The sequence below is a fragment of the Harpegnathos saltator genome, unplaced genomic scaffold, assembly GCF_003227715.2.
Source record: "Harpegnathos saltator strain DR-91 unplaced genomic scaffold, Hsal_v8.6 scaffold12, whole genome shotgun sequence".
NCBI classification, from domain to species: Eukaryota; Metazoa; Arthropoda; class Insecta; order Hymenoptera; family Formicidae; genus Harpegnathos; species Harpegnathos saltator.
This window is the reverse complement of record NW_020229895.1, coordinates 240,315-256,078: the sequence shown is the minus strand read 5'-3', so window position 1 is coordinate 256,078 and position 15,764 is coordinate 240,315. Positions and strand designations below refer to the sequence as shown.

The following is a 15,764-nucleotide window of genomic DNA, read 5'->3' as shown; positions in this document are numbered from 1 at the left end:
ATACATTACATTCTTCAAATCGCCGAGAACTGCAGCATATATTTAGTACCAAATGAATTGAATTTTCTTCTCGGGGAATATCTCTGAGTTTGTATTTCCATTGTTTGGAAAAAAAAAAAAGAAAAAAAAAGAAAACGTTGCGCATTTTGATTAATTACACATTTTATGTAATTATGAAAAAATCTCCAATTGTACAGAGTGATAACATCTAGGGATACTACAGAGGGGACTCTTCAATGGGGTAGTACATCTACTTGTTGTAGGTGTCCAAACAGCACAAAAGACCAAAAGACGTTTAAAAGTCCGAGGAAACTAAAAGGAAAATACATTAACGCATCTTCTAAACGTCTTTGCATTTCAACGTTTGTGTTGCTTGGGTGTGATGTCTCTTTTTCATATCAATCACTAGTATATCTATTACACTAGTAAAAGAAAAAGCGACACAATGACACATCGAAAAGTTTTACACGCTACAATACGACGAGAATTACAATACTCTTTCCTTGCCATGTAACGATTGTATACTTTTGCATTTTAAGATCGACAAGTTGTTTCGAGCATCAAGATGCGAAGGTAAACGTTTTTGCGATAATGTGTACATTTACGTAAAACATACTTGCGATTATACTCGCGTAATTTATGTATTAAAGATGAAAAATTCGACATTCGAGAGCTGCTCTACGTTAGATTTATCCGAGTTTTTTATATTGCGAGGTATATAATCAGTAGTATTTTTACCTACGTGCGACTCGTCGATTTTGCATTTTCCAGAAGAAACGAACAGGTTGATACGGCAAAAAAAGATACGACGAATGAATGATCAATTTTGCATATATATGACGCGTCGTTATACTGTGTATAAACATTTTGTTGATGATTTACTTGATAGCCCGGAACAGAAAGTAGTTAAGTTGACGTATTTATCTCGACTATTTTGAGTTCTTAAGATTGTGAGTAACATGTTGTATATACACACATATGTATAGAAAAGGAATTATACCACAGATTATTGTATGTATGATTAGAAAATAAATGATTTTGCACACGGTACAAATTCTCCGGCTGATAAGGTGATAAGGTTACGTGACACTTGCGTTTCTATTATCACTGTTCTACATACTAACTCTATTTAACACGCGTTAGTTGATCTTGGCTCGCTGCTTTCGCCGGTTGATTCTTGCAAAGCCTCGCACAGGTTCAGATATTTGTTTTCCGAGTAATTACTGAGTAACATGTCCAAGCTTTGTTTCAATTCGGTAAAAGTAGGTCTACTTTGAGGTCTCAGATTCCAACATGAGTACATGATATTATATCTGAAGGTAGTAGTGAAAGACAAAACTTGATGCAACTCGATAACTTGAAACTTACGAATTCCTTAGGAACGTTACAGTTTAATGTATACATACAATTCTCTGCTACAGTTTGGCGGTTTTTCCATGCGGTACCCCGACTTGAGAAGATGCAAAATTCTATTTGTAGGAGTACCGGGATACGGCATTGCGCCTAAAGTGACGATTTCCCACAACAGAATGCCAAAGGCCCATCTGTAAGTTGAGTCCCATCATGAACAACCAGACGAGATAATATTATACAATGCATACAGTGCGATTTTAGCCAAAAGAAAAAAACTTACACATCGCTATAAGTAGTGTATATTTGATGCGTTAAAGCCTCGATTGCCATCCATTTTAACGGTAATTTACCATTTCCCTTCTTTCGATAAACATTCTCTTGATAGATATCACGACTGAGGCCAAAATCTGAAATTTTCACCACTCTGTCCGGTCGTACCAATACATTGCGAGCAGCCAAGTCACGGTGCACTATCCGATTAGAAGATAAAAATTCCTAAGGATAATATCCATCATATCCTGAATTGCACGTAGCAAGAGAGTTAAGAAAGTGTGTGTGTGTGTGTGTGTGTGTGTCTAGGTTACTGGTTACAAAATCTGACGAACATATTTTCAGCAAGTCAAGAGGCAAAATTGATTGTCTCTTGGCTCTTACATAAAACGTACAACATGCAAGCGCAATATATGTATAATTATATGTATGTGTGTGAAATATAGATTAATATATTTTGATGTATCTTACCATTCCTGTAGCCACTTGCCTGGCAAAACTCAACAAATCCGCACACGTGACGTTTTCCGTGTATTTTATCACGTCTGCGGAAATACATATATATATTATTTATATTATGTATGTATAGTACAAATTATACATATATAAATTATTAAAGAATCAACTGTGTTATCTACCTTGTTGAATATCGTACAAACGATTGGCGATTGTTCGTACTTTGTTGCAATAAGGACTGTTTTTTCCTGCAGGAAAAATATAAGTTTCTGTAGAACAAGTATCGATTGAGCATTTTTATATAATATACAACATGCGATTATTGTCACACAATGTTAAAACCTTGATCCGCGCCTTTATTGACGAAAGTCACCGGGACGAATTTCAGTCGCGTTCTACGCTCGAATACGGCATTCACTAAATTCTGCCAAATCTGAAATGGAAATTTCAATAGAAGGTGCAAACAGTTGCTTCTTTGTGCATACAACAAGTAGTTACTACCGACCGAAGGCAATACATCTTTGTATGTCATGTGTAGCTCACCGTTCTTAGATACGTCTGCAAGTCTCCCTTGCTGCAATACTCCACTACTAGTACTGGTTTATCGTACAAAGTGCAATACCCAATCAAAGACACTATATTCGGGTGCTGACCGGCCGACTTCATCATTGAGATCTCTTGATGAAAACTCTTTATATCCTCCACCGTCGGATCATCTAGATCACGGGACAACGTCTCGACAATATTTATACTATTCCAACTATTCTATTCTAATACTTTTACACGTGATGTAATTTCTTCCACATGTCTCTTGTAATTATGTATCGGCGATATACTTATTTTATCACAACTCTGTGCCTCCATAATAATACCTTTCATCATTTTCACAGCTACATCAGTAACAGCACCGAATTCATCCTGCAAGCTGGCAAATCTGACGATACCGTACGCTCCACTGCCCAGTACATCCTTTAACTTCAGTTGTTGCGGACTGATCTCGAACTTGTCACGCAGCAGAAGAGTATCGCCACTCTCGATCGCGTAATCTCGCCTCAAAGGCTTCTTCAGGAAGTCTGTGGAGTCCTGTTGAGCAGGTAAGTCTCGAAATACTCTACTTTCGACAACTAGGAAATTTGATCTATTACCCTCTATCGAAATGATAACATGCTCGTAACGTCTTTGTGATAAATCTTTCAGTCGGTCAGTATTATATAAACACACCTCGAAATGCATATATTCCATATTAGTTTGCTCAATCTTCTTGTTACGACGCTGTACACAAATCGCCCCGAACACCACCGCGATAATCATCAACGTCGGTAATGCCACAATAATCTCGCGATAGGATAGCTCCACAACTATCACAGAAAATATCAATTATGCAAAATATCGACTCGACGTGATCGATCGAGAGATAATCTTTGGCTGCCTACTTGCTACTTCCTCGTCAATATTCTCCGTTATACTTGACAGCGAGCTCACACCGCCCGGTGATTCCGCCACGATACCAACATCATACCGCGGCCCTACATCGACATCCAAGAAGAGAGCCTCAACCGCGTTCTGCAAGAAGGACCATGATGATTTTAAGGACTTTCTTGTGGTGATTGTGATGCGATAGTTATCGTCACGATGATGCTTACTCCAGGTACAATCAATAGACGTGGCTCGAATAGAAACGAATCGATTTGTAACGTGTAATTGTCCGGTTGCAAGGCGGGTTTATTCCAGCTGACTATGATATCGTACGATCCTTTGCGCCTTTTAATATGCACTGCTCGCAGGCCTTTTACCACTTCCGGCGCTACAGTCGAAGACATTGTTGTACAATTATTATACATTTATAGCAATGCGATTTAGCTGCTATTGGAGACTCTCGAAGCAATTTGATTTTCTCGCAACATTGCAGATATCAATGGCTCACCGCAGATACTCAGGTTATTGTGAATCTCCAAGCATGATGGCGTGAGAAAAGTGAATGTCGTCGTGTTACTGATCTTGGAGAAGTCATCGTTGCCGGACACAATCGCCACGGTGTTATTCTGGTCGTACTGTAAGTGTCTGAGAAAGAAGCGGAAATCTAAAATCTGAGGAAGATACAGGATTGTTAATATGCGACGGTTATTGCGCTAATATGGCGACTCCTCACCTTTTCTATATCAAAATGGACCAAGTTATGCTCCCCCGACCAAGATAACACGTTGTAATTACAGCTTCGATCTAAAATATGTAATTGCACAGTGCTTTGTATGCACGTGTAAACACGTGATAGTGAATTAGATTTTTTATCAAGCATTGCACCGGAATTACCTTCGGCAGGTTTAAAAACAATTTCTGCTCGTAGTTTGCAAGCATTTTTATCATCTACTTCGATCTTTAGCAGTGATACGTGTTCGACTGCGCGTGGTTGATGATCAGCTGCACACATTAACAGGCAGGTTATTTTAAGGATAAGCTGTCGTAAATTAACAACAGGAAGACTCAACTCTAAAATTAATGCAAACCTGCATAAGTTGAGAACCAATTAGACGTCTCGGCTAATGATACTCCGTGCTGTGTTATTCTGTGCAAACGGTAACGATAAAACGTGCTCGCCGTCAAGTTAAAAAATGTCGATAATCCGTCGATGCTCTGCGAAAGAAATCTACTTTGTGATGTATGATAAGTAATAAGTCGATTCAAGTCTTTTTCCATCCGAACACCACCGAGCGGACGTTAAAACACACAAACACGCAGCAGAGCAGTTTTCAAGTAGAGATACAACGACGAGTGAAATGTGTATTCTATGGGAAAAGATCTCTGAATCAATCTAATCGATTGTATAGTTCCAAGTTTCAAAAGGTACACACATTTACCACTACCGTCGCGTCCCAAGTGTCGTTAGAAGCGCTTTGCTCGATAACATAGATTCCAGGATTGTGTTTGATCATAAGCACATTCGTTCCCTTGCAATGCAGACTAACATTTGCGCCAGCCTCCTCGTTTATTCTCGGATAAGCTATCGTAAAACAGTTCCCATATGTTGTAACACATTTCATGTATACTCGCGATTTTGTTAGTTGTCTCACGATTCTCCGTTACATCGTTAGATCGAACATTCAACTTACGCTCAAATTCGCCCGCAATCAGTGGACAATTATTCCGGCACGATTCCTGAAACAAGACAGATCGTTCTCCTTTTATTACACGATAACACGTCGAAATATCATATTCTACTTACGGATTTTCTATTATTTTTGTGAATTTATTAATCGAGCGATTCAAAGCACCGTGCAGACACCATAAAAGTAAGTAATAAGCAACGGCGTATATACACGCACACACATGTACACGTACACACACCAGATTCTGTTGGTGTGTGGTATTATATACTGGCAAATATTCAGCGATGTATTTTTGAACCGACCGGACACACACACACACACTATACGAACACGATCGCTCCCGGCATGGTCACACATATCCGTCGCACACATATCCTAAGTCTTTAAATGATACTCAAATACCGCCTCAGTCGCGAGGATGACGGCTGATCGGACTTTAATTTGCATCGCGCTCATAAAAGTCCGAGTTCTACGTCGGATTGTAAAGCGCGGCAGCGGCGCAGCCGTCTCAACGTACCTTGAATCTCGAGCAAGACAGCAGGATAAGCGTGATAAAAACACAGGATGTGTTTCGATCAGCGATCAGATTACAGAATCCTGTCGGGAGCATTATGAGTCTGGGCGTTCGCGTCTGGTGAGTCGCGTCTGATCCACTACGTCTACATGTATGAATACATGTACGCTTACTTGTGTACGCCGCCAATTTGGTTCAGCGACACGCGGCAGACAAAGACGCGGCGAGACTTTTTAAATGTCGCGGAAATTGTGAGGCAGAATTTGTCCCGAGGGAATCGATAATTCAGCCAACGCAAATTTTCAAATGAACGTCCAAGAGAGACGCTCTATCATCTATTTCAGATGACACAAGTTTTCGAGGCATATTTTTCAAGGTTCGTGCTGTCTCGCTGTTGTTGTCTAACTTGATCTTTTACAGGAGTACAAATTCCAATTAGTTTTCAATCAATTCAGCGTCCGTTAAGAGACTGTGTAATCCAGTTCTCGCAGGAGTGACCTTCCGCAGGTGCATGCAAGAGGAAATGCGAACAAGGAGATAAACACGCTTGAACCGACTTCATGCATTATGCAGTCTACCGTCTGCCGCCTCTCGATACTTTTCTCACTCAATTTGCTTATTTACAATCCGCTTTAACTTGTAATTGCGCACATTGTTCATTGAAGTATCGGCGAAGTGATACATTTTATACAATATGCAAATAGTTGACATCAATGTCACGTGGCCGCGGCCGAGCGAACGTGTTGTTAAATATTAGAATTTCACACTTCTCCAATGTACATACACGTCGGAAGAGAACGTGAAGTATGCAACATCGATGCTTTTGCAGCAGCGGAGTCGAATGCGGCGCGCGTGTAGCTATGTTTGAGGGATATTGACACAGGTGTTGACAGATGTCGAAACGAAGATCTAAAATGTGTCCAGTGTCGTTGAACATGTATGTTTATTTCGTGTCTCTATAAAACAGACATAGTTTCAACATGGGTGAATTTCGTCGAGCGAGGTCCGTCAAGAGCCACCGAGTCACTCTCTCGGAAAGATACATACTTGAGTGTCGTTTGGCTTGGAGTGTAAAGTATATATATATATATATAAAAAAAAAGAAAAACATTCCTTTTCTTCAACACCGTCACATTGTCGTGTGTTCTTTAGATAACATTTAGATAACGAGACAGTTGTCTCGCATTCTTATTTTATACCGCAACTTGTTTTGTTGAACGAGTCGAGAGAGACGCGAAAGATATACATACGATATACGTACGAATATACCTCCCTCGACACGGTTCATTTGTTAAATATATATACCTGTTCGGTGTCATACCTCTGGCGTTCCTATCTCGATATCGCCGTGACATGTATCGAATTTTATGCTCGCTATCGCTGCAAAGTCCTCCGAATTTTTTTACAGCGTTATTATCTTGTCGACATAGAATCACTTTACGTTACACGTTGCACTTGCCGATATATATCTTTGAAAGTAGATCTCATAGTGTAAACTAAAACATTGCAAACTTTCATGCGAAGTCCACGAGTCACGGATGTGACTCAAATTATCAAGCGTGAAAAGCGTGTGAAACATCAGATGACAAAGACGGAGCATAATACGGTTTCCGATTCACATCCTTATTTAATTCGAGCGAAAATATGCATCGTACGACGCATTACGACAAGTGAAATGCTGCCCCTGATCTTACTCACATTTCGACATAGCGTCAGGCACCTAGCGCACTCCAAAGCTTCTTGAAAGACGAACCCGTGAATAGTAATTACACAATAACAAAGTAATGCGAATATGAACATTTTTTCGTTAACTCGGTCCGCAGGTGTGTGGCTGAGCGCAAAGTACTTGGACCTTTTGAAACAAAGATTGTAACACACATGTTACCTCTTCATTGCCAGTTCACTTGCGATTTTCTTCGCTTTCAGTCGATTAACTTTAAACTGTAAAACGAATTACGTAGATCGAACAGCTCAACGAGCTGTTTATTTGAAATTTAAAGGATATATTCGACCCGGGGGGGGGGGGGTATGGTAAATACGCTCGGTAATAAAGCACGAGTACAGGTGCGCGAGACAAGTCTTCACGTCAACGTGATTTCAAGCATTTTATTAATGTAAATGTATCGTGAGATATATCGCCTGAGAGCGTTTAGAAATATATAGATTGATCTTTGAAATGTGCGCGTTTGATCTCGAAACCACGTTGCAGCTCGCACTCGATACTGTACGGCACTCGCGCGCGATTACTAACGCAAAACTAAACTACCTGCGAAGCGCTTACGTGCGTGACGCAAATGAATCCACATTTGAAGAAGCTCGAGTGTTGTTTCAACGCGTATTACGACAGCCCCCTCCCTACCACGTACGACTACTACACCTTGTATGTTAATAAAAGGTGGGATACATGGCTCCCACTTTTCTTTTTTTTTTCTTTTCTATTCGATTCTCCATCATTTTGTGGAAGAACAAAAACAGCACTCAACGTAATCGTAATTTTTAATTACGAGCAGTATATTAATCCTTTCATTTGGAGATCATCTTCGGGCAAACGTTCGCAGCTTCTGCAATCAAGTGGGAAATATTTAAAACTTGTTATCATACTTTGCGAGAGCTTGCAATTGTATCCTGGTTTCCCTTTTCTACATATTTAATCTGCAATATGATAACTCAGCGACATGAGAAATAAATTGTTTCAGGTTTGACCTGAGACACCAATTAAAATTGATTGATGAGCTTACATAGCCATTTACAATATAGATATATAGATATTGTGCAATAGTCCCTGTATTATAGTTGTGATTGGATTTCTGTTCTAACATAAACCGCAGCTTACTTCTATCGAAAATTTCTTCGTCCAATCACATATCTTAAAGATAAAGCTTGTCAGAAATAAAACACAATGAATTAAACCATGATAAAAATTTTATTTTCTAAAAACCCCACATAATACGGAAGAAAGATTGGAGGCTTCTTACTTATTGTGCCATACATAAACAAAATCCTAATATCCTAGTATCTTCCGTCGCGGAGTGGGCTGTGTTCATCAACGTAGAAGGAACATAGTGTCATCTTAATCCATTAATGTAGGTTATGTTGAGTAAACTTTGAGTGACATTTTTCCATTCATTTTGAATAATTTGCGCTTATGTAATGGAAGAGAAACACCAAAAAGAACAGTGTAACTCCCAGAATGTTGCAAAACACAGCCAGTTGTACGTCTGTGATCATCTGGAAGAATAAACAGTCGACATTAATCTCAAGTTAACACATCTTGATGATATTTTAATACATAAATGTCTCAGGCCCGCACAAATTGTTTCCTGAAAATGAACTCGTATCGCACGAAAGACGATCTTACAGTTATTAAACTTGAATTTACCTTGAAACTGTGAAATCACCGATTCACACAGTATCACTTTGGAGCATTTGAGACATTTGCCGTAATCAACGTGTAACAAACCGGTGATGTCAGAATGATGGCGTCGTTGACACGCGCGCGCACTAGCGAAAGCACATGTGACTCGCAGTAACGTACTTATTATTACAAAACTAATACTACTGTAAAAATATAGTATCGTCGTCCCCGCAACATAAATAAGGGGGGAAAATAGTATTGTACAAAGCATGGAATAACAGCAAAAGAGGCATTATAATAAATGATAATGATAATGTTTATTAATATTTCGCGTTTGCAGAGTCGACTTATTATACAAATAGCAACGTTTGCTGCATACCGATCAAATTCTGAGATTTTCTTCTTTTTTCTTTTTCCATAAAATATATTACACACATTCATATAAAAAAATATCAAATTTGACCTAAAATTTACAATAATTTCGGTTGTCGTTTTAACGTTGAAATATCCAATATCCTGCTAGGACATGTGGTTCCTGGTGTTCGCACAAAAGGGAACTGACGTAGAGCAGGACTATTTTTTGCAGTCGTTGGTTTAAAATCAGTACGTTTAGATGCTACTTCAGCATACACCTGACCAATATCTAAAACACAAATAAACATATACGTTCGGTAGCGCGTGAATCAAGCGCTCTTTTAAAAGGGAGTTTTGTAATGTTTGTAATGTGTGAAATTTTATAATTTTACATTGTATTCATGTTCGTGGAATTCTCGCATCATCAATTGGTTACTTGGATACTTACCTGCCGTTTGAACGTCCTGATTTCGTCCCGGTAACAATTGGTATCTTTCTAAGTAGCGCATTGTAGCGAACGACAGGTTGGTCCCTTGCATATTGCTGAGCATAAGATGTTTTAAGGAAGACGATCCCTGTTTGTGTAATGCTATATCGGTGAGTTCCTCATCACTTAAATACTTCAATGCCAATGCTTTCATATGCATACTCGTGTTTGTGTCATTTACAATACTAGTGGCGTGCATCATGTTCGCCTGATGGTCTAGACGAGGGTAATAAGACGAATCAAAGTCCACCCTTGAAAGAAAATTAATTAGAATGTTTCCGCTACATGCACGATCCGATCCGATAGCGATCCGATACAAACGGAAATAGAGACACGTACGTCTTACTGTTATCATTCAGTTCTTTATGTTCTTTGTCGGTTATATCAATTCCAAGCTTTCGAAGTTGCTCCAAAGTAGCTGCTTTAACAGTGTGCAATGCTACTCTGGTCGCTTCTGTATCATCATCCTGCTCAACTCCACGAGATATTTTAGTCTCATGATGCTCCTTATCATCTGTAACGCTGGAGTTTTGCAAGAGCTCATTGACCTGCCCCAGCACATTGTTGTAGAAGGTCCAGCCTATTTTCGAAGTACGCTTGACCTTGTCGCTCTCGTCATCGCTCGTATACTCCTGCATCTCCACATGGATACTCGGTTCCGGAGTCGGTGGAGGTCTCTCGAATATCCTGAGGTCACCTCCGCTCAATGCTATGCTTTCATTTACATTTTTTGCTTCTCTCACATTAGCATTTGACTCTTTGTTTCTGTGACTTTGATAGTAATTCGTTGTAGGCGTTGTGTGTGTGTGTGTACGTGGATTCTTTCTGTCGGCACTCGGCCTCTCGTTGCTGTTTTCTCTATCCGTCGCGGTGTAATTGTTGACGACGTCGTTGACGACAAACGCTTTATCGTAGCTTGCATTCTTAGAACCACGTTCTATATATCTAGGCGCGCTCGGCATCGTTCGTATATCTTGTATTTGCTCGTCCGTATCTCCGTCATCGCTTTCCCTTATATAAGTCTCTTTTTCGTGTACTTTCTCTCGATTCAGATCGGCAGCGTGACGCCGATGCATCTTTGGAGACTCCGAAATATTGGTCGTGTTATACGGATCTGATTGCTTCGGTGTATGCCTCCCTGAATCCCTCGCGGACGAGCTCGCGTTGAAATTGCTGCTCTGCTGGTGGCTAGAAGACAAATAACTCTCCGTGTCTTCGACTATGTTCTCCAATTGCGCTGTGCCGAGTTTGCGCGTAAATGTATTCTTGTATCTTTTAACAGGTTCCGGTGTATCGTGCACATTCACGACGTTTCTCCTGTTAATATCGTCAGTCTCTCCTGCAGATCCGACAGTCCGCTTTTCTTCGTACACTTCGGAATCCACCAGAAATGGGCTATTTTGTACAGTAAATTCAAAACTCGTCATAACGCCAATGGAAACTTTTTGTTCCATAAAAGCCTTCTTTGGCTGCTGATCCGATGATGCCATTTCCAATTTACTGTTGTCTCTATCGCCACCGTAGCTTTCTTGGCTCTTGTTTTCTGTAACTGGTAGATTTTGCCCTGCAGTTTGCTCCGCAACCTGATTGTGCGACTGCGCGCGGGTGTCGTAACAATTTATGGCGGAGTATCCAAACACTTGATTTGCGTGAGATGACGAACAGGCGCATGTCGACTTGCTCCTGAAACTTTCTTCTTGCAGCCTCACTAGCCTGTCCACTTGCGACTGCAAAGTTTTGATCTGTTCGCTTTGACTGTTCACAAGCTGCAACAAAGTCTTCACTGTTTCGTTATTGTCTACATCGCGACTTGAATAGCTGGGTGGGTAAAATTGTTGAAGAGGATATGGGCATGACGTGTATGGTATCTGCAGATGTTCATTTTGTTTTAGAGCATCCACAAAAACATTGCTAGGCATTCTTGCAGCAGGGTCAGTTACACATGTTGCCTTCTGCAGAGGATTGCAAGACAATAACTGTCTCTTGTCGGAAGATAACAATAGGGTCTCGGTAGGTTTGTGACTATGGGGATTCTCCATATCGGAACATTTAAATTTCACACTTTTCTCCTGTATTCCATCATTAGGCCTCATATTTATTAGCCTGTTCTGGGTATCACAGATTTTATCTTGTTCCTGTGGCTTTTGCGCAATAGCATCTTGTACAGCAGACTGAGATGCGTGATTATAACTATAAACATTTTTACGCAAAGGTGGAACACGTGTTGTATTTACATGATTATTCTCCCGAGAATAAATCTGCTGCTTCCATGATGTATATGAATCAGGAATGTCTGAACTTGATGATGTACCATGAACTGTATATGAATTATGACTGTCTGAATTCGATGCGATATTAATGTGTTCTTTAGATTTGTCAGAAGATTGTACTGGTTCTGTGCTTTTTACCGATGATGAGCCAATATCTCCATCATTCAGATTTCTGGCTCGTATAGGTTTCTCAAAGATTAATGATACTTCTGGCACACTTGGCATGGTAAAATGCTGAAAAATTTTCTAGAATTATTTACTCTGTATAATTAATGTATATGGTAAGAGTAGATTGTTTAAGTTTCAGCTTCTCTTCCCGACATATCGACGATTATCGCGATTTTAAGAGAAAAAGATGGAATATATAAAAAAATATTAAATTTATTTATTCTTTTAAAAAATATACTTACATCGAGTTTTGTAGTAGGTTTCGGTATAATTCTTGGTTCAAATTCCTCTTCAACATCGTACATTTGATAATGCATGTTGGAAAGTCAGCTGTTAACGTAGAATAAATACTTAGTAGATATCTCTGATGTTGAGGCACACGATATTTTATTTTATTTCATTTCTTATATTAGCTTTTTGTTATGTATTATGTATTTAAAGTAACACTCGCGATGACTTATTAACCTTACTTTCACTCGAATGCGTGTGTTTGCATTGGCAGATTCAACATTCAAAATTTTCAAAACCGATTGTGAAAGTGGCGTTACTGTGCACTTCTTTCTTCTTATGCTCATTCTACCAACATTGATTAAGGCTAATGTTCACGCGTCGTACGACAAACTTGCCGAATGTTTCGATTGGCTAAATTTCTAAGGCGACAAACTTTTTCTTAAACACCCTAAAAATTCTCTATCCGACAGCCAATTGAAACGTTCGACAAGCTTGTCGTACAACGCATGTAATAATAGCCTAAGGATCTACAAAAGGCAGAAAAATTCAATTCAAACGTGATATCTCGTTTCGTATACTCTTATATATCATAGAATCATAATTTCTTAAACACTCACTTTTGCAATTATATTGATTAAAATGGGACACTCTGTATGATTATAATTTTAACATTGTACATATTTTGTTCTCTGTACAATACGTTAACATTGGAATATGTGGGCGCACAAATATGTAAATTTATATTATCTGTACTTATACATATAACGGTATACTTATTACATTAAGTGCGATATGTATATACTTCAAAAGTATACTATACATGCTGCTTCTGCTGCTGTTAAATGCACATTCAAATAATATAATTAAATCAGGGACTATATATGCAGAATGGTCTATTTTAAAAACCTACCAAAAATATCTCAGAAACTAAAGAAAATATGTAAGAACGTTTTGAATAAAAAATTGTAGAATTTTAAGAGGAAAAATGACGATAATACTTATCTGGCTTTGGTATAACTTGGAAAAGATTCATCAAGATTAACTTTCTTTTTTCCCTTTTTTTTACTAGAATTATATAGGTTTTCTTTTTCATATATTTCCATTCCTCTAATCATTTTGAATCATTGTGAATACTTTCCTATATTTATAACATTTTCATGTCTTCCTCAATTTCCGAGATATTTTTGCTGAGCATTTAAAATAAATCATCATGCATATAAACGTGTGTGTATGCGTGTGTGTGTGTGTGTGTGTGTGTGTGTGTGTGTTTATGATTGTGAATACAGATTATGTCAATTCTATCTAGTCAAGAGACCACAGTTCTTTATGCATGATAAAATCCATTATACATATATATATATATATATATATATATATATATATAATGTGTATATATGTATGTGTGTATGCATGTATGTGTATATGTATGAATATCGCTACAATGTTACTACAAAAATCGTGCATTTGGTGATAGTGCCTCGTTTCATTCTTCGATCTCTCTAACTTAACATTTATGCATAGTAATAACATGAATTGTTATAACGATACACACGTAATAGTATTTCATGATAGAGTTAGAAAATGGCGAATTCGATGACTACATGGCGATTCAAATTCTGTCGTCGATTTACAAAAGCAGATACGACCAAATAGAGTCGACAAGTGTAAACTCATCGTTTATCTATTAATTATAAAAAAAAAAATGCACTTCGATAACCTTAAAAGTTAATCAAACTTTTAATATCAATTAAGTATATTCAGATATGTGTTTTTCATTGTAAGAGCAAATACTTTTTCGTGCTCTTGAAAAACATTATACTGGATACGTTCTCCCCTCTGTCTTTCGCAAATAAACGACAGAATTATGTAGTATACATAAGATCGATACAACATATTGCTTTTATCGATATACGCTGCATTGTATACATTATATACTATATATGTGCTGCTTTATGTACGAATTTATTGTATAATTTCTTATTATCACCTCACGTCATAATATCGTTTTTTACACGACAAAGTACTACGCGGGTAGAGAGTTAAGCGTTTATAAGGAATAGAAAATCTATTACTTAAGCGGAATATAATGTAACAACATTGTACTCAATTCTTAATAGTACCTCATCTTTCAGCTTTTCATCAATTGTATTGACCAAAAACATTTTGAAATTTAACCAATATTTCTTTGTCTATTACTTCGTTTACTTTTTACTTATTCCTTAAAGCACGTGAAAATCGTATAGCGATAATCACGCGAGTTGATATTATCTGGTAAAAGATATAACGCGTAGTTAATGTTAATAATTAATAGGCTGGCCGTATGGCGGATCTGCGTGTTACGTCGCTTCAGATTATACATCTGCGAGTTTATAACGCGTGGTTTATATATATATATATATATATATATATAAACCACATATATGTACTTTATAAAATATTATATCTATATATACACATGTACGTACACGTATCTCTAATGCAAATAACGCATAATAAATAACGTCTGCCCGAGCTGCCTCTGTTCCATCATCCATACTTAAATGTCTTGTACTTTAATTGAACTTAAAAGGTACATGAGGTAAGTTCAAGATTCGCCTACAAACGATGGACATTGCTATGCTTTATAATGTAAAACTTTGCTTTTCAAGCGTTTGATATGGAGAGACTGATTGTGTTTCTTCATGTTGCACAAGGCTCACATCTTTTCCGATACATACTACTACTACAGTCTTTTTTGTAAAGTTCGCAATTAACACGCAATACAATGGATAAGGATGACGATCGGCATACCGTATACATGACCGAGCAATGGTAAAGCTTTCATAGTCTACTCGTTTCTTTTTTCCCGTAACGACAACGCATACACATTTTTTTCAGTTAGTAACTAACGAAGTTCGGAAATAATTATTAGGACGTAAACCAGACATCATCTCAGCTACACACCATTATTTTTATAGTTAAATAAACGATAAATATTTAAAAGGTGTCAGTCTGTAATGAAGTTATTTACGCAATTTGTAAATTAGGGAGAAAATTTACACGTTACAATAATAGATTGTAAAACTAAAATGTTATATCAGCTATTTGTGGGGTTTTATATTATAAGTTCATATCAAACTGTATATATTAAGTAAATATTTTCTCCTCACAAAGTTTGTCCCCCTCATATATTATGGATATTCGAAATTTATGATACATAATA

The 15,764-nt window shown here is 37.9% G+C and overlaps 3 protein-coding genes across 9 annotated transcripts; all 3 read right to left on the bottom strand.

Moving 5' to 3' along the window:
- Positions 1–1,095: 1,095 nt before the first annotated feature.
- On the bottom strand, positions 1,096–8,258 carry LOC105190132 (tyrosine-protein kinase receptor torso). Of its 6 annotated transcripts, none has more exons than XM_025304967.1 (19): positions 8,075–8,258; positions 7,396–7,638; positions 5,187–5,232; positions 4,929–5,077; positions 4,584–4,710; positions 4,390–4,497; positions 4,229–4,299; positions 4,004–4,166; positions 3,723–3,883; positions 3,513–3,642; positions 3,301–3,437; positions 2,952–3,162; positions 2,623–2,795; positions 2,422–2,512; positions 2,262–2,327; positions 2,095–2,168; positions 1,634–1,848; positions 1,407–1,544; positions 1,096–1,313 (listed from the first exon to the last, which is right to left on the bottom strand). In XM_025304967.1, the coding sequence occupies exons 2-19, from the start codon at positions 7,495–7,497 to the stop codon at positions 1,130–1,132; spliced, it is 2,346 nt and encodes a 781-aa protein (XP_025160752.1). In that variant the 5' UTR covers positions 7,498–7,638; positions 8,075–8,258; the 3' UTR covers positions 1,096–1,129. The 6 variants fall into 6 exon arrangements, 5 of the variants coding, with proteins under 5 accessions (XP_025160752.1, XP_025160748.1, XP_011150982.1 ...); XM_025304963.1 differs by lacking the exon at positions 8,075–8,258 and adding an exon at positions 6,482–7,193 and having other exon boundaries at positions 7,396–7,489; XM_011152680.2 differs by having other exon boundaries at positions 6,482–8,258.
- A 343-nt stretch (positions 8,259–8,601) lies between these two features.
- LOC105190133 (dolichyl-diphosphooligosaccharide--protein glycosyltransferase subunit 4) lies at positions 8,602–8,925 on the bottom strand. The gene has a single exon (XM_025304980.1). The coding sequence runs from the start codon at positions 8,923–8,925 to the stop codon at positions 8,821–8,823; it is 105 nt and encodes a 34-aa protein (XP_025160765.1). The 3' UTR covers positions 8,602–8,820.
- Positions 8,926–9,372: 447 nt separating this feature from the next.
- On the bottom strand, positions 9,373–13,022 carry LOC105190129 (uncharacterized). Of its 2 annotated transcripts, XM_011152673.3 has the most exons (5): positions 12,802–13,022; positions 12,574–12,661; positions 10,233–12,397; positions 9,855–10,144; positions 9,523–9,695 (listed from the first exon to the last, which is right to left on the bottom strand). In XM_011152673.3, exons 2-5 carry the CDS (start codon positions 12,646–12,648, stop codon positions 9,523–9,525), a joined length of 2,703 nt encoding a protein of 900 aa, XP_011150975.2. In that variant the 5' UTR covers positions 12,649–12,661; positions 12,802–13,022. The 2 variants fall into 2 exon arrangements, with proteins under 2 accessions (XP_011150974.2, XP_011150975.2); XM_011152672.3 differs by having other exon boundaries at positions 9,373–9,695; positions 12,574–13,022.
- Between the last annotated feature and the right edge of the window lie 2,742 nt (positions 13,023–15,764).